The sequence below is a fragment of the Rhineura floridana genome, chromosome 8 (assembly GCF_030035675.1).
Source record: "Rhineura floridana isolate rRhiFlo1 chromosome 8, rRhiFlo1.hap2, whole genome shotgun sequence".
In the NCBI taxonomy this organism is placed as follows: domain Eukaryota; kingdom Metazoa; phylum Chordata; class Lepidosauria; order Squamata; family Rhineuridae; genus Rhineura; species Rhineura floridana.
This window is the reverse complement of record NC_084487.1, coordinates 135430378-135448773: the sequence shown is the minus strand read 5'-3', so window position 1 is coordinate 135448773 and position 18396 is coordinate 135430378. Positions and strand designations below refer to the sequence as shown.

General features: G+C 46.0%; 1 protein-coding gene across 3 annotated transcripts in view; it reads left to right on the top strand.

Moving 5' to 3' along the window:
• The window catches only part of VWF (von Willebrand factor), a 313429-nt gene that overhangs the window by 132084 nt on the left and 162949 nt on the right, over window positions 1-18396 (top strand). For all 3 annotated transcript variants that reach the window (XM_061582613.1, XM_061582612.1, XM_061582614.1), the window contains 2 exons: window positions 11611-11749; window positions 13206-13343. In XM_061582613.1, coding sequence (XP_061438597.1) covers window positions 11611-11749; window positions 13206-13343 — 277 coding nt within the window. The remainder of the gene's footprint in view (window positions 1-11610; window positions 11750-13205; window positions 13344-18396) is intronic.

The window sequence follows — 18396 nt, the reverse complement described above, 5'->3', positions numbered from 1 at the left end:
TAGACTATTGGTACTGGGCGACGTCAACATTCATGCCGAGGCCATCTTATCTGGGGCAGCTCAGGACTTCATGGTCTCCATGACGACCATGGGGCTGTCCCAATACACCACTGGCCCAACTCGTGGCAGGTCACACTCTGGACCTGATTTTTGCTACGGGACATGATGATAGTGATCTGTATATAGGGAGCCTTACATCAGCTCCTTTGTCATGGACAGATCACTGCTTGTTGAGGTTTAGACTCGCGACAACTTTCCCCCTCTGCAAGGGTGGGGTACCTATTAAGATAGTCCGCCCCCGGAGACTGCTGGATCCTGATGGTTTTCAAAAAGCTCTGGGGAGATTTCCGGCTGATAAGGCTGGCGCTCATGTCGACACCCTGGTCGATCTGTGGAATGCGGAAATGACCCGGGCAGCTGACATGATCGCTCCTGTGCGCCCTCTCCTCTGTAGAGCTCATACAGCTCCATGGTATACTCCGGAGCTGAGGGCGATGAAACAATGTAGGAGACGGCTTGAGTGCAGATGGAGACGGACTCCTGACGAATGCAACTTTGCACTGGTGAGTGCTTATAATAAGACGTACTTTGGGGCAGTGCGGGCAGCAAAGAAACAACATATCACTGCCTCTATTCAAGCCTCTATCTCCCGCCCGGCGGAGCTGTTTCATACTGTCAGAGGGCTTTTACATTCTGGCCCTAAGGACGTGATGGAATCTTCTAAAGCTCGATGTGACGAATTTGCAAAGCACTTCCAGAATAAAATCTCTTGCATCCGTCAGGACTTAGACTCCAATGTTATAGCAGCGGAATCAAATGAGGTCTCCGGAGCACAGTCTGGTCATATTTTATTGGATGAGTTTCAATTGGTGCAGCTCGAGGACGTTGACAAGGTGTTTGGACAGGTGTGTGCCACCAGTTCTGTGTTGGACCCTTGCCCCTCTTGGCTAATAAAAGCTAGCTGGGATGGCACTGCCGGCTGGGCCAGGGAAGTGATTAATGCCTCACTATGTGAGGGAGTGGTCCCGAACTGCCTTAAGGCGGCAGCAATGAGACCACTTTTGAAGAAATCTTCCCTGGACCCAATAATTTGAATAACTATAGGCCGGTAGCAAATGTGCCATTCCTGGGCAAGGTTCTGGAGAGGGTGGTTGCATCCCAGCTCCAGGCACTCTTGGATGAGACCGATTATCTGGATCCATTTCAATCGGGTTTCAGGCCCGGTTTTGGCACGGAGACGGCCTTGGTCGCCCTGTATGATGACCTTTGTCAGGAGTGTAACCCTGTTGATTCTCCTTGATCTCTCAGCGGCTTTTGATACCATCAACCATGGCATCCTTCCGGGGAGGCTTGCGGATTTGGGAGTTGGAGGTACTGCCTGGCAGTGGTTCCACTCCTATCTGGCAGGTCTTCTCCAGAAAGTAGTGCTTGGGGAGCACTACTCGATACCCTGGGCGCTCCAATATGGAGCCCCGCAGGGATCAGTCTTGTCCCCAATGCTCTTTAACATCTATATGAAGCCGCTGGGTGCTGTCATCAGGAGTTTTGGAGTGCGTTCTCATCAGTACGCTGATGATACGCAGCTCTACTTCTCCTTTTCATCTTCTTCAGGTGAGGCTGTCAAGGTACTAAACCGATGCTTGGCCACGATAATGGACTGGATGAGAGCGAACAAATTGAAGCTCAATCCAGACAAGACTGAGATGCTGATAGTAAATGGATCCCCTGACCAGACGGATGTTCGACCTGTTCTGGATGAGGTTACACTCCCCCTGAAGGAGCAGGTGCGCAGCTTGGGAGTCCTTTTGGACCCGTCCTTGTCACTTGAGGTGCAGGTGGCCTCGGTGGCACGGAGTGCTTTTTACCAACTTAGGCTCGTGGCCCAGCTGCGCCCGTATCTGGACAGAGAACATCTTGCTACAGTTGTCCATGCTCTGGTAACCTCGAGATTGGACTACTGCAACGCACTATACGTGGGGCTGCCCTTGAAGACGGTTCGGAAACTGCAGCTTGTGCAGAATCCAGCGGCCAGATTAATAACCGGGACCAAGCAGTCGGAGCACATAACACCGATTCTGGCCCGCTTGCACTGGCTGCCTGTATGTTTCCGGGCCCGATTCAAAGTGCTGGTTTTAACCTATAAAGCCTTACACGGCACGGGCCCGCAATACCTGATGGAATGTCTCCCCCGATATGAACCTACCCGTACACTGTGCTCAACATCGAAGGCCCTCCTCCGGGTGCCTACTCAGAAAGATGCCCGGAAGGTGATTACAAGAAAGAGGGCCTTCTCGGTAGCACCCCCCGAACTATGGAACACCCTTCCTTACGAGGTACGCCTGGCTTTTCGGTGCCAGGTGAAAACCTTCCTATTTACCCAGGCGTTTTAGTATTTTTAATATTTTTAGTATTTTTAGTATTTTAATATTTTAGTATTTTGTATTTAATGTTGTAAAGATAGTTATATGTTCATCTTTTTCTAATTACTTTTTGACTTGTATTTAATGGGTTTAATTATGTTAAACTTGTTTTTGTTGTATGTTTAAATTGTTAATTTGATGACCAGGTGGTTTTTAAATTGAATGTTTATTTATTTTATTTAATTACACTTTTAAACCGCCCTATAGCAACAAGCTCTCAGGGTGGTTTACAACAAGATTAAACCACATTTAAAATACGAACAAGTGTGGGTTACAGCATACAATTATAAAACATATTTAAAAACAAAATTAGAGTACAAATTAAAATAAAAATTACAATTACAGTTAAGTTTAAAATTAAAATTAAATTTAAGCTTAAAATGCCTGGGCAAAGAGGTAGGTTAACAAAAAGATAACAAAGAAGGCGCCAGGCGTATCTCATCTGGGAGGGCATTCCATAGTTCGGGGGCCACCACTGAAAAGGCCCTAGATCTAGTTGCTGTTCTCCGGGCCTCCCTATGAGTTGGGACCCGGAGAAGGGCCTTAGACATCGAGCGCAGTGAACGGGTAGGTACATAGCGAGAGAGGCGTTCCATCAGATATTGCGGTCCGATGCCGTTAAGGGCTTTATAGGTAAGAACCAACACTTTGAATCTGGCCCGGAAACATATTGGTAGCCAGTGCAGTTGGGCCAGAATAGGTGTTATATGGTCGAATTTCTTCGTCCCAGTAAGAACTCTGGCCACAGCATTCTGCACTAGCTGAAGTTTCCGAATCATCTTCAAAGGTAACCCTACGTAGAGTGCATTACAGTAGTCCAATCTAGAGGTTACCAGAGCATGAATAACTGAGGCGAGGTTCTCCCTATCCAGATAGGGTCGTAGTTGGGCTACCAGCCGAAGCTGGTAGAACGCATTCGGTGCCACCGAGGCTACCTGAGCCTCAAGTGATAGGAGCGGATCTAATAAGACCCCCAAACTACGGACCTGCTCCTTTAGGGGGAGTGTAACCCCATCCAGGGCAGGTCTAACATCAACCATCTGGGCAGAGTGCCCCACCACCAACAGCATCTCAGTCTTGTCAGGATTGAGTTTCATTCAGTTTATTAGCTCTCATCCAGTCCATTATCGCGGCCAGGCAGCGGTTCAGTACATTGACAGCCTCACCTGAGGAAGATGAAAAGGAGAAGTAGAGTTGCGTATCATCAGCATATTGCTGAAAACGCACTCCAAAACTCCTGATGACCTCACCCAGCGGCTTCATATAGACATTAAAGAGCATGGGGGACAGAACTGAACCCTGCGGGATCCCATATTGGAGTACCCAGGGACTCGAGTAATGCTCCCCAAGCATCACCTTCTGGAGATGACTCCCAAGATAGGAGCGCAGCCACTGCCAAGCAGTGCCTCCAATTCCTAAATCCGTGAGTCGCCCCAGAAGGATACCATGGTCGATGGTATCAAAAGCCACCGAGAGATCAAGGAGAACCAACAGAGTTACACTCCCTCTGTCTTTCTCCCGACAGAGGTCATCATACACGGCGACCAAGGCCGTTTCTGTACCACACCCCGGCCGAAAGCCCGATTGAAATGGATCCAGATAATCAGTTTTATCCAAGAGAGCCTGGAGTTGGCGAGCGACCACACGCTCTAGAACCTTGCCCAGAAATGGAACATTTGCTACCGGTCTATAGTTGTTGAAATTATCGGGGTCCAAGGAGGGCTTTTTTAGAAGCGGTCTCACCACCGCCTGTTTCAGGCAGAGTGGGACCACTCCCTCTCGTAAAGAGGCATTAATCACCTCCTTGGCCCAACTGGCTGTTCCATTCCTGCTAGCTTTTATTAGCCACGAGGGGCAAGGATCCAGAGCAGAAGTGGTCGCCCGCACCTGTCCAAGCACCTTGTCCACATCCTCGAGCTGTACCAACTGAAACTCATCCAGGACTGTGTTCTGGACACCTCATTAGGTTCAACTGCTACAATATTGGAGTCAAGGTCCTGGCGGATGTTCGTGATCTTATCTTGGAAGTGCCTCACAAACTCATTACAGCGGGCTGTTGATGGTTGTATTGCATCCGGAGGACCAGAGTGTAGAAGTCCCGGACAACTTTATAAAGTTCCGCTGGGCGGTTACACGATGACTGAATGGAGGCAGCAAAGTACTGCTTCTTTGCTGTCCTCACTGCCTTCACATAACGTTTGGTAGAGGCCTTCACAAGTGCATAATTACAGCTGTCGGGAGTTCGCCTCCATTTGCACTCAAGCCGTCTCCTTTCTTGCTTCATCACTCTTAGCTCCGAGGTAAACCAAGGAGCCAATTGAGCTCTGCAACGGAGAGGGCGCATCGGGGCGATTGTGTCAACTGCCCGGGTCATTTCCATATTCCACAGAGTGACCAGGGTTTCAACAGAATCGTCAGTGTTTACTTGATGTACACCGCCCAGAGAGCTTTGCTATGGGCGGTATAAAAATTGAATTAAATAAATAAATAAAATAAATAGTCTCCTCCTGTGCTGGAGCTTCTGGTGCAGTGGAGACCATTGGGCTGGTCTGTGGGTAATTTCCTCTCACCCTCTGATTTTTCCTCCAAGTCATTTCCTGAAGGGGAAAGTCAGGCCCCCAGCTTCATAATAACACATCCTCAGAAGAGGAGGTTGAGGCATTGAGACTCTAGCATCTCAGTCATGGCTTGGATGAGGATTGCAGTATTGTTTACATTTGCTGCTGGGACTGGAAGTAAGAACTTGAGGAAGGGCCACAACTCAGTGGTAGAGCACCTGGATTGCAGGCACAAGACAGCAGCTTTAATCCCCAGCATCTCCAGGTACGTAGGGAGGTCCCCAGACTGAAACCCTGAAGAGCCATTGCTAGTCAGTGTAGTCAAGGTGTGGGGAAGTTTTTTGCTCCATGGACCAGATCCTTATCAGGATTGGCCTCACAGGCCATATTTGACAGATGCCATTCAGGGAAGCTAGAGTTGCTGTTCCCTGAGTTGCTGTTCAGGGAAGCTGGAGAAGAAGCCTGCAATTTAAAATGCAGGCTTTCTTCTTCCGCTTACCTCAGTGGCAGCAGCGGAAGGAAGTGGAGAAATATTTATCCCCTTTGTCCCATCCCCCCCGCTGCTGTTGGGATAAGCACACTGGGAAGGAGAGGTGATTTCCATTGAATGGAAATGGTTTTCCCCTCCTTGAGCAAGGCACGTTCCTACTGCCTTTCAGCTGATGGGCAGTTGGGAGCATGCATTACTCCAGCAAAGAAATAATTGGGAGCTCACTTTATTTATTTATTACATTTATATACTGCCCCATAGCCAAAGCTCTCTGGGCGGTTTACAAAAATTAAAAACATTGAACATTAAAAACAAATATACTATTTTTAAAAACCATACAAAGTTTAAAAGCATGAAGCCACAGATGAACAAGGTAAAAGACCTGGGTCAGAGCTCAGCACATGCTGTTAGAATGCTTGAGAAAAAAGGAAAGTCTTGATCTGGCACTGAAAAGATAACAATGTTGGTGCCAGGTGAACTTCATTGGGGAGATTATTCCATAATTTGGGGGCCACCACTGAGAAGGCCCTCTCCGTTGTTGCTATCCTCTGAGCTTCCCTTGGAGTAGGCACCCAGAGGAGGACCTTAGATGTTGAGCACAGTACATGGGTGGGTTCGCTTCGGGAGAGGCGTTTTGTCAGGTATTGTGTTCCTAAGCTGTGTAAGGCTTTATAGGTTAAAACCAGCACCTTGAATCGGGCTCAGAAACATACAGGCACCCAATGCAAGCGGGCCAGAATCGGTTTTATATGTTCGAACCGTCTGGTCTCTGTTACCAGTCTGGCCGCTGCATTTTGCACAAGCTGCAGTTTCTAAACTGTCTTCAAAGGCAGCCCCACATAGAGCGCATTGCAGTAATCTAATCTGGAGGTTACCAGAGCATGGACAACTGAAGCCAGGTTATCCCTGTCCAGATAGGGGCGTAGCTGGGCCACCAAACGAAGTTGATAGAAGGCACTCTGTGCCACTGAGGCTACCTGAGCCTCAAGTGGCAGAGATGGTTCTAGGAGAACCCCCAAGCTACAAACTTGCTCCTTCAGGGGGAGTGCAACCCCATTCAAGACAGGTTGCACATCCACCATCCAGTCAGAAGAACCACCCAATAACAGCATCTCTGGATTGAGCCTCAGTTTATTAGCCCTCATCCAGTCTATGGTCGCAGTCAGGCACCGGTTCAGCACATTGACAGCCTCACCTGAAGAAGATGAAAAGAAGAAGATGAAAAGTAGAGCTGCGTGTCACCAGCGTACTGATGGCAACGCACTCCAAAATTCCAGATTGCCACACCCAACAGTTTCATGTAGATGCTGAAGCATGGGGGACAGAACTGACCCTTGTGGAACCCTATACTGGAGAATCCATGGGGCCGAGCAATGTTCCCCAAGCACCACCTTCTGGAATCGACCTGCCAAGTAGGAGCGGAACCACTGCCATGCAGTACCTTCCACTCCCAACTCGGCCAGTCTCCCCAAAAGGATACCATGGTTGATGGTATCAAAAGCCACTGAGACATAAAGGAGAATCAACAGAGTCACACTCCCCCTGTCTTTCTCCCCACAAAGGTCATCATACAGGGTGACCAAGGCTGTTTCTGTGCCAAAACCAGGCCTGAAACCCGACTGAAATGGATCCAGATAATCGGTCTCATCCAAGAGTGTCTGGAGCTGGCCTGCAACCACTTGTTCCAGGACCTTGTCCAGGAATGGAACATTTGCTACCGGCCTATAGTTATTAAGATTTTCTGGGTCCAAGGAAGATTTCTTCAGGAGTGGTCTCACTACCGCCTCTTTCAGAGGGCCCAGGACCACTCCCTCTTGCAAAGAGGTACAGCTCGAGGATGTGGACAAGGTGCTTGGACAGGTGCGGGTGACCACTTCTGCTCTGGATCCTTGCCCCTCATGGCTAATAAAAGCTAGCAGGAATGGAACAGCCGGCTGGGCCAAGGAGGTGATTAATGCCTCTTTACGAGAGGGAGTGGTCCCACCCTGCCTGAAACAGGCGGTGGTGAGACCGCTCCTAAAAAAATCCTCCTTGGACCCTGATAATTTGGACAACTATAGGCCAGTAGCAAATGTCCCATTCCTGGGCAAGGTTCTAGAGCGTGTGGTCGCTCGCCAACTCCAGGCTCTCTTGGATGAAACTGATTATCTAGACCCATTTCAATCGGGCTTTCGGCCGGGGTTTGGTACAGAAACGGCCTTGGTCGCCCTGTATGATGACCTCTGTCGGGAGAAAGACAGAGGGAGTGTAACTCTGTTGGTTCTCCTTGATCTCTCAGCGGCGTTTGATACCATCGACCATGGTATCCTTCTGGAGCGACTTACGGATTTAGGAGTGGGAGGCACTGCTTGGCGGTGGCTCTGCTCCTATCTCGGGAATCGTGTCCAGAAGGTGATGCTGGGGGAACATTACTCGAGTCCCTGGGTACTCCAATATGGGGTCCCGCAGGGTTCAGTTCTGTCCCCCATGCTTTTTAATATCTATATGAAGCCGCTGGGTGAGGTCATCAGGAGTTTTGGAGTGCGTTTCCAGCAATATGCTGATGATACGCAGCTCTACTACTCCTTTTCATCTTCCTCAGGTGAGGCTGTTGATGTACTAGACCGCTGCCTGGCCGCGATAATGGGCTGGATGAGAGCTAATAAACTGAAACTCAATCCTAACAAGACTGAGATGCTGTTGGTGGGAGGACCCTCTGCCCAGATGGTTGACGTTCGACCTGTCCTAGATGGGGTTACACTCCCCCTAAAGGAACAGGTACGTAGTTTGGGGGTCTTATTAGATCCGCTTCTGTCACTTGAGGCTCAGGTAGCCTCGGTGGCACGGAATGCATTCTACCAGCTCCGGCTGGTAGCCCAACTACGACCCTATTTGAGCAAGGAGCATCTTGCCTCAGTTATCCATGCTATGGTAACCTCTAGATTGGACTACTGTAATGCACTCTACGTGGGGCTACCTATGAAGACGGTTCGGAAACTTCAGCTAGTGCAAAATGCTGCGGCCAGAGTTCTCACTGGGACAAAGAAATTTGACCATATAACACCTGTCCTGGCGCAGCTGCACTGGCTACCGATATGTTTCCGGGCCAGATTCAAAGTGTTGGTTCTTACCTATAAAGCCCTAAACGGCATCGGACCGCAATACCTGATGGAGCGCCTCTCTCGCTATGTACCTACCCGTTCACTACGCTCGACGTCGAAGGCCCTTCTCCGGGTCCCAACCCATAAAGAGGCCCGGAGATCAACAACTAGATCTAGGGCCTTCTCGGTGGTGGCCCCCGAACTATGGAATGCCCTCCCAGACGAGATACGCCTGGCGCCTTCTCTGTTATCTTTTCGGCGCCAGGTAAAAACTTACCTTTTCGCCCAGGCTTTTTAAATTTTGTAAATTTTTAAATATTTTAATTTAACATTTTAAACTTAATATGATCTTAATTTAAATCTCAATGGCAATTTTATTAATGTTTTATAATTGTACTATATATATATATTTTTTCCACACTTGCTCATATTTTAATTGTGATTTTATTTGTTGTACACCGCCCTGAGAGCTTTCTGCTATAGGGCGGTCTAGAAATGTAATTAAATAAATAAATAAAAATAAATAAATTAATCACTTCCCTGGCCCAGCCAGCTGTTCCATCCCTGCTAGCTTTTATTAGCCAAGAAGGGCAAGGATCCAGCACAGAAGTGGTTGCACGAACCTGTCCAAGCACCTTGTCAACGTCCTCAAGCTGCACCAACTGAAACTCATCCAAGAAATCGGGACAAGGCTGTGCTCTGGATACCTCTCTTGATTCACCTGCTATAACACTGGAGTCTAAGTCCTGATGGATGCCTAAGATTTTATCCTGGAAGTGCCTAGCAAATTCATTACAGCGGGCCTCAGATGGTTCTACCATGTCCCTGGGGCCAGAGTGTAATAGCCCCCGGACAATTCTGAAGAGCTCTGCTGGGCGGCAGATTGATGATTTGATAGTGGCAGCAAAATATTGGTTTTTTGCTGCCTTCTCTGCCACTGAATACAGCTTACCATAGGCACTTAACCAGTGTGACTGCATTCACCTGGAGTTCGTCTCCATTTGCACTCAAACTGTCTCCTATATTGTTTCATCACTCTCAGGTCTGGGGTATATCATGGAGCCATACAAGCTCTACACAGGAGAGGGCTCTCGGGAGCAATCATGTCAACCGCCCAGGTCATTTCTGTATTCCACAGATCAACGAGGATTTTGACAGGAGTGCCAGCCCTATCAACTGGAAAACTCCCCAGAGCCCTTTGGAAACCATCCGGATCCATTAGTCTCTGGGGGCGGACCATCTTAATAGGTCCCCCACCCTTGCAGAGGGGAAAGCTGCTGTAAGTCTAAACTTCAGCAAGCAGTGATCTGTCCATGACAAAGGGACTGATGTAAGGCCCCCACTTTCCGATCACCATCTCCATGTCCAGTTGCAAAAACCAAGTCTAGAGTATTCCCTGCTACATGTGTTAGGCCAGTGGCATATTGGGACAGTCTCATGGTTGTCATGGAGACCATGAAATCCTGAGCCGCCCCAGTTTAAGCTCCCAATTGTTCCTTTGAAGCCCCACCCTTACCCATCCCACACCCAATGTCATGTATGATGTCAGGTGTAGGGTGTGACTTCCCCAAAACAGCCTGGCAGGCCAAATGAAAGGCCGGGGGGGGGGGGCTGCATTTGGTCCATGAGCCAGAGGATGCCTATCCCTGGGGTAGACAATTTTGAACTAGATGAATCAATGGTCTGACTTGGTATAAGGCAGCTTCCTATGTTCCTATCCTTCAGGGGACTATGAGATACTAACCCTAGGAGACTCCTCAGTTTCTAACTCTGCTGAATCTTGAGAGCCAGCTATGTGCCCGATATTTCAAACTTTGTTTGCTCCCTAGTACACAATTCTGCTGGTCAACTACACTAATGGGCCCAAGTAGAAGCAAATATGAGAAAAATTGTCCAGTTCATAGCACAAAGTCTTCCTGTTGCTAGCATTGCTTCCAAGAAAAGGTCTGTGTGACCTATATAAGCCCCACAAGTTCAGCAGAGAGGTATGGAGATTCAGGACTAGTTTTAAACATTTTCAGTTGTTGTCTGGACCTTGTTGACGCAATACTTTTCTGACCAATTCCTTGTCCTTCAGACCAGCCTCAAGCCACTTTCCTGGAATGCCTCCCTCCCCTTTCAGCAATCTTTTTCTGGGATATTCTTGCCTTGCTGTACATCAGGGAGTCTGAGACTCACAGATTCAGTATTAATAAAAACTAAAGAACAGGTTGTAATTTGTTGTGATATAGGTAGAGTCTGGCAGAATCTGATGAACTGGGTGGATCTAAAGCAAGACCTATTAAAGACTAAAGGGTAATGGTGAAGTTTGGCAGAATCTGGAGATTACTAGACTTCCGCATCAGATTACTGGTTTCTGACAATAACATGGATTTTACTTTCAGACAAATAAAATGATAGCTGGGTGATAACCCTACCAGTGTATGGGAACACTCTCTTTTATCCATGTGTTATTTGGTACTGGTGCATGTGCAGAATGATGTAGAAGGTGTAATTCTTCTCAATCACATAAACAGTTTTTAGGAGCCTGGCTCCAGATTTCAATAGTGGCCTTGAAATCTTAGGCTTTGAAATTATCTGAGAAGGAGCAGGATTGATAGCACCCACAATTTTGGCTGGTTAGCAGAGTAACCCAAAATTTGTGGACCTCTGAAATAGTGATGTGAAGGCCCAGGAAAAATTCAGTTTTTCCCCAGATTTTTCTGGGTTTTTTTCTTGGGCCTTCACATCTCTACTCTGAATTTTCAAGTGTCATCAGTAGGGGAAATGGGCTTCAATTTTGTAAGTAAGAGTGTGTGTGTGTGTGTGTGTGTGTGTGAGAGAGAGAGAGAGAGAGAGAGAGAGAGCTGATCTTGTAAGTTGAAGTTTGTTAACTACAGTGAAAAGGTATTGCATCTTGAAATGATATTCAGAAATTGTAGCATTTCAAGTTTTTATCAGTAACTAATGATTTTTTCATGCTCTCTCAAAGACAGACTTTTCTTTTGTCCTAGTACCAAATTACAAAGCAGACTTTTAATAACATACCAAGATAACAGCTGCTGCTTTTTTGCCCTCTGCAGTGTCTGTCGTGCTCGAAAGTGGGAATGCACAGAAAATGTCTGTGATGGTTCCTGCTCAGTCATTGGTACAACTCATTACTTGACCTTTGATGGACTGAAATACAGATTTCCAGGCAACTGTCAGTATGTACTAGTTCAGGTGAGAATGGGATAGAATGCAGTTCTGGGAGGAGGAGGGTGGTAGCTGAGAGCATGCCAAGAGTAGAGGTATGTAAAACTACAGCAGAAACTTATTGAAACTGTTCTGGCTTTTCTCAACATTCTTCAGAAGTTTCACCAGAGGAAGTTCTCAAATTCACTTTAGATTGTATTTTTGATGTCTGCTTTAAATTTAGAGCACGATTCCATGGCCCGGCATTGTGCCATCAACAGGCAGTAGGGGTGGGTGGGAAAGGATCACAACAGGCCATGTGCAGTAGGGTAAGAGCTCAATGTCCTCCGAGGTGGTGCAAACATTGGCCAGTGAAACAAATGTAGCCAGAAGATTCATAAGATGTTGAGTGGCAAGGAAGGCAGATCAAATGTGTTCACCAAGTTGTCACACAGTGACTGTTACCTTTTAACAGGTGGGAGCTCCTCACAGATTCTGTTCTGGGCTTTGGAGGCACTTAGAAAGCAATGAGCAGTATGGCTGTTTTGAAATTCTTCCAAAGCCCAGCATGATATTAGGGACAAGCCATTGCCCTTTTCCAAAGCCTAGGCAAAGATGAGGGCTTTCTGGGATGTTGTGGTGGAGTTCAAAGGAACTTTGAATGTAGCAAATTACCTCACTAATTTCTGAGTTCTTCTGAAGATCAGTGCCAGGGATGAGATTCTCTCCCCCTTCAGAGAAGCTGCTGGCAACTATATATTTTAGCTGGCAACCACTGCTAGACAAAAACCTATGGACTCCAGGATAGAGTTGCAGAGTTGTGTTCCACTACCTGGGACAGGATGATGTTAAAAGAAAAAGGAGAGAGACAAATTCTTTAAAACTGGTGGAACTTCTGCACCTATAAAAGGTTTTTTAAAGGAACACCTTTTACATTAAATTAGTTTTATTTAATTGCTAAGCCCTATAGGTTGTGGTCTTTGAGCCAAGGAGTTCTGTTCATCCAGGCCTAATTCAAGAGCTTGAAAACCACTTCCCTTTGGTGCAATGCTGTGCAGTACTGGATATATCCATGGAACTTTTCCACATGATGGGAAGACCTAAATTGGCCTTGTCCATTTGGTTTTTTGCATTTATGCACATATTGCAACAACATGGGATTGTGACACAAGGAAATATCTGTCACTCTGCAGCAGTGGTATGGTGTGACACAGTGGTGTGCAACATCAAGACATGTGCAAGTAAAATTGAATATGATCAGTCTCCACAACTGACTTTTACTCAGAGCCCAGGATGCAAGAAAAATATCCCGAGTTATTGTTCTTAAATCTGAAGATACTTAAGAGAATCCTCAGATTTTGTATGCAGCATCTAGACTTGTGATCTTTATTATTTAACTAAATTTATAATATGATTTTAAATATAACCTCTAAGCAGTTTAAAAAAAGTTGGTAATCTGTGTGCATATATTAAAAATCTGCTGTCAATGCCCATTTTTTTAAAGGATTATTGTGATAATGACAATTCTGGAACCTTTCGGATACTTATTGCCAATGAGGGATGTAGCTTCACAGGGGAGAGGTGCACTAAAAGGATTACTATTCTGTTTGACAGTGGAGAGATTGAGCTGTACAATGGAGATGTAAGTATGATCCTCATCTTTACAGAAGCACTACTGTGGAGGAACAAGCTTTCTAATGCTTTTCTAACAAATCTGAAAAAAGGACTTCTCACTGTGCAGAGTGTCTTTATTTATCCAGTTCTCACAAAACAAATCAGGATGACAATAGGACATTATTTCATGGCAGAAGGAAACTATAACTGCTGACACTTTTAAAAATCATCTAGAAAGGTAAAGGTGTCCCCACACTTACAGTGCGAGTTGTTTCTGACTCTTAGGGTGATGTCTTGCGCCGTTTACTAGGCAGACCGTTTATATGGGGTGGGATTGCCAGTTCCTTCCCTGGCCTTTCTTTACCCCCCAGCATATGCCAGGTACTCATTTTACCGACCACGGATGGATGGAAGGTTGAGTGGACCTTGACCCCTTTTACCGGAGATTCGACTTCCTCCTTCCGTTGGAATCGAACTCTGGCCATGAGCAGAGCATCAGCTGCGTTACTGCCGCTTACCACTCTGCGCCACGGAGGACCTTAAAAATCATCTACTGCATTGCAAAAGTCTAGCAAGTTGGGTTTGGACAAGGGAGGGCAGTCAAGAGAGGGGAGGGTTGTAACATACCTACTAACAGTCACAGCCACCGTCTTCCATTTAAAACTATTACTACTGGTGTCTCCTAGAAGGGACCTCAGCTCTATTCCATGCTTTCCCAAGTCCACAACTTTAGGGTATACCACGGCGAAATATTCATCTGATTGTTTTCCAACAAATTCAAGGGTGGAGCAAAAAGAGCTAACAAATGAAAAAGAGACATAATTTTCAAAAGAGGACAAAATATCTGAGTTTTCAGGAGATAAGGGGCTTACAGTTATGAGAGGAGGTGCCCTGCTGTAGGTGATGTGCGCAGGCAGAACAGCTGAAAGTTAACCATGGATGGTACTAGAATCTTAGTCTAATGGCAATTCAGTGTTCAAACCCAGGGACAGAGCAAGAAACAAGACCAAAGAAAGTGCAAAGTCAAAACACAGGAGTAGTACAAGAAGAAAGTCCCATGACCATCTAAGTCAGCCTTTCCCAACCAGTGTGCCTTCAGATGTTGTTGCACCACAACTCCCATCAGCCTCAGCCAGCATTGCCAATGGCTGAGGCTGATGGGAGTTGTGGTCCAACAACATCTGGAGGCACACCGGTTGGGAAAGGCTGATCTAAGTAGACAGTCCAATCTACATTAGGGAGCTGGTGCAATGTTATTCTAGCACGCTGTGCCTAGAATTAAAGGCTTTTAAGCCTGAGCCTCCAGAACCCCACCCAGAGCACTACTGCGGGTCATCTGTGTTGCCTGAAAGTTTGTCTTCTCAAGAGTAGCAGCTTACTCACATGTATTTCATTACTGCTAAAAAAAATCCTTGTTCTTTGGGCAGGCACTTCAGTGTCTGGCAGCTGACTGAGCCTGCACCTGCACCTTTAGGTCTTCTGTATCTTTAAAGGGTGTGCAGGGGGAAGGGAGAATTCCACCTTGTGGTTTTTCCCATTACAATGTTGCAAGAACACCTGCACTTGCTGACTTTCTCTTCTCTTAAAGATACAGGATCAGTCTCAGGCCCTGAACCTGGCAACCCTATTTAGTTGCCATGTTTTCTGAGGGCCCCAGATCCCTCTTTTCTTCCTCACAGTCTCTTGATGTGGGCTACTCCTCTGTGATATTTGCCTCAGGAAGCTATAAGTAACCCGCAAAGAGGATTCCTCCAGCAAGAGCATGGCAGGAGGTGGCAGGTATTTTTCCAGTTTATTTCCTTTAAACAAAAAGCTTGCTGCTAGAAGGACTGCAGTCAACAGCCTGGCAGCATTGCAATATCCTACATAATGTTTTAATGGGAATAACACTATATCATGATGCAGTGTCACTTCCAAGGCATTGTTGGGAAATAAAGATGGCTGTCTCCACTAAGGGTTGGTCTGTGTGGATGGATGGAAGTGTGCCTATGTGGCTTTGGCCCAATCACTGTTGGCATGCAGCCTCCCCCCCCCCGCCGCTATTCATAAAACTACTCCATTAGGCTGAAAAAGCTTTCCCACCCCTTTGCTATCCTATATATGTGGGCAAAGCAGGATTGCATCCAAAATATTCAGGGCTGTGGTCTACCTAATTTACTAGTATAGAAGGAGGCAAAACTCTTTGCTCTTAGAAAATGAGAGAGCTCTTATAGAAACAATATTTCTATCAGTATATCTTCTTTCAAACGTCTGTTTTCCTTTGTTTGATATTGGGGTGATTTAAATAGAAACTGGTTGAAAATGTGAAGAGGTATTTATTTTTAGTTTATTTAAAATATTTTGGGTTTTATTCAGCTACATCCTACTTGGAGTAGCCCCAGTGAAATTAATTAACCAAAGTTAGTTGTGTCCATTAACTTCAATGAGTTTACTCTGAGTTGGACTAGCATTGTATACTATCCTTTTTTTTGCTGAATGCAAAAAAACCATATTGTTATGGGATTGAGGGATGAGATATCTGATTTCTTTGGGTCCCCTTCAAGCCGGAACTTGTATCTGAAGTTGGGATATGCAAGCAAGAAACCTGCTTTACTAGTCAGACAAGTCTCCTTTGTTAATCTAATAGAGTGGCCAGGTGAGCTAATGGGTCTACCAAGTGTCCATTAATAGGTGAATAGATTTTGGGCATAGAGATCCTATTGTTATTGGAACTCTTTTCTGGAGAGAGACCCTCCCCCCCCCATCCTGGAGCCAAGGAGAGGCTTGTGTTTTTTAGTCTAGTTGGAGGAGAAGCTAGGAACTGGAGACAGAGAGGCTTTATGGCTCTCTGGACCTCCAAAGCTATTGGCAATGGGGAGCAAAATTTGATAGACTGATAATGCTGTGAACTCCTCTACCTTAAGCTCAGGTTATGAATGTATGTAAATAAACCACATGTCATATAGACACCATAGTCTCTACTGACCTTCATTTCAAGGAAAGCAAACCTTGGGTAAGTGCAGGAACCTCTGGAAGTCTTGCACCGCTTGGAGATTGGGGTGGCAAGCAACCCGTTTTTAGTTCCCTCCCTCTTTGTTTTTAAACATCCATGACATCCTTATGATGAAGACAAAAGAGGTGATGCCAAAAATAAGATATTGCATATATGCTTTTAGTGTAACATTCATGGAAATTTTTAGATATATTTTTATAATTGTTATATTCTTTATTTTTGTTTTGTATATTATGCATTTTGTTCTCATGTTATGTATATTGTTCAGAGACGTATTGTTTAGTTATGTTTACTTAAAATGTGAACTATTTTTTTTATTATTATGTAGAATTTATATTGATTTTTTATGCTGTAAACCGCCAGAGAGCGTCGGCTATGGGGCAGTATACAAATGTAACAAACAAACAAACAGTAAAAGTCAACTTTTTTTTAGCGCAGGCAGTCATTTTCTGATATAGAAACCATCCTTGCCTAGAGATAACTAGAGCCAGTGTGGTGTAGTAGTTAGAGTGTTGGACTAGGGCTTGGAAGACCTAGGTTCAAATCACAACTTAGCCATGAACCTCCCTGGCCAGTGACTACCTCTTAGCCTAACTTACCTCACAGGGTTGTTTTGAGGATAAAATGGAGAGGAGTGTTCTTTTTGTAATAAAACCAGGTGCTGGCACTCATATCTTGATAAACTTTAAAATGCCTTTCCCACCCCTTCACCCCTCCCCCTTCTTTATTGAACATGTGATGAACTTTAGTGCAAAGGTTTAAAATAAAAATAAATCATTTTATAGATGCTTTTATTACTTTGAGTTTTAAAGAATTAAAAACCAAAAATGTACCAAAATTAAAGGTTTATACTTTGGTAAGTGCCTCCACTAAGCTGTACATAAAAGCGGTAAGAGCAGCAAAAAAGTGTTATTTTGCTGCCACTATTAGATCATCTTTATGCCACCCAGCGGAGCTTTTTAAGATAGTACGTGGGCTTTTACATTCTGGCCCTCAGGATATCATAGAGTCATCCGAAGCCCGCTGCAACGAGTTTGCGGGGCACTTCCAAAATAAAATCGCATGCATCCGTAGGGACCTCGACTCTAATGTTAGGACATTTGGATCCACTGAGGTACCTAGATCACAGTCTTGTCCGCATTTATTGGATGAGTTTCAGTCGGTGCAGCTTGAGGAAGTTGACAAGATGCTTGGACTGGTGCGTGCAACCACATCAGTACTAGACCCTTGCACCCTCTTGGCTAGTTAAAGCTAGCCGGGCTGGAACTGCCAGCTGGGCCAAGGAGGTGATCAATGCCTCCTTAAGTGAGGGAGTTGTCCCTCGCTGTCTTAAGGAGGCTGTAGTGAGACTTCTCTTGAAGAGGTCGTCCTTGGACCCAGATAATTTGAACAACTATCGACCGGTAGCGAATGTTCCATTTCTGGGCAAGGTCTTGGAACGGGTGGTTGCCAGCCAGCTCCAGGCGCTCTTGGATGAAACCGGTTATCTAGATCCATTTCAATCCGGTTTTAGGCCCGGTTTTGGCACAGAAACAGCCTTGGTCGCCCTGTATGATGACCTCTGTCGGGAGAGGGACAGGGGGAGTGTAACTCTGTTGATTCTCCTTGATCTCTCAGCGGCTTTTGATACCATCGACCATGGTATCCTTCTGGAGAGACTCGCGGAGTTGGGAGTTGGGGGTACTGCTTGGCAGTGGCTTCGCTCCTACTTGGCGGATCGTCTCCAGAAGGTAGTGCTTGGGGAGCATTGCTCGATACCCTGGACTCTCCACTGTGGAGTCCCACAGGGATCGGTTCTGTCCCCCATGCTTTTCAACATCTACATGAAGCCTCTGGGTACGGTCATCCAGAGTTTTGGAGTGTGCTGCCACCAGTACGCTGATGACACACAACTCTACTACTCCTTTTCATCTTCCTCAGGTGAGGCTGTTGATGTGCTGAACCGTTGCCTAGCCGCGATAATGGACTGGATGGGAGCTAATAAACTGAAACTCAATCCAGACAAGACTGAGACGCTTTTGGTTAGTGCCTTTTCCGCACAGATGGAGGATGTTCATCCTGTTCTAGATGGGGTTACACTCCCCCTGAA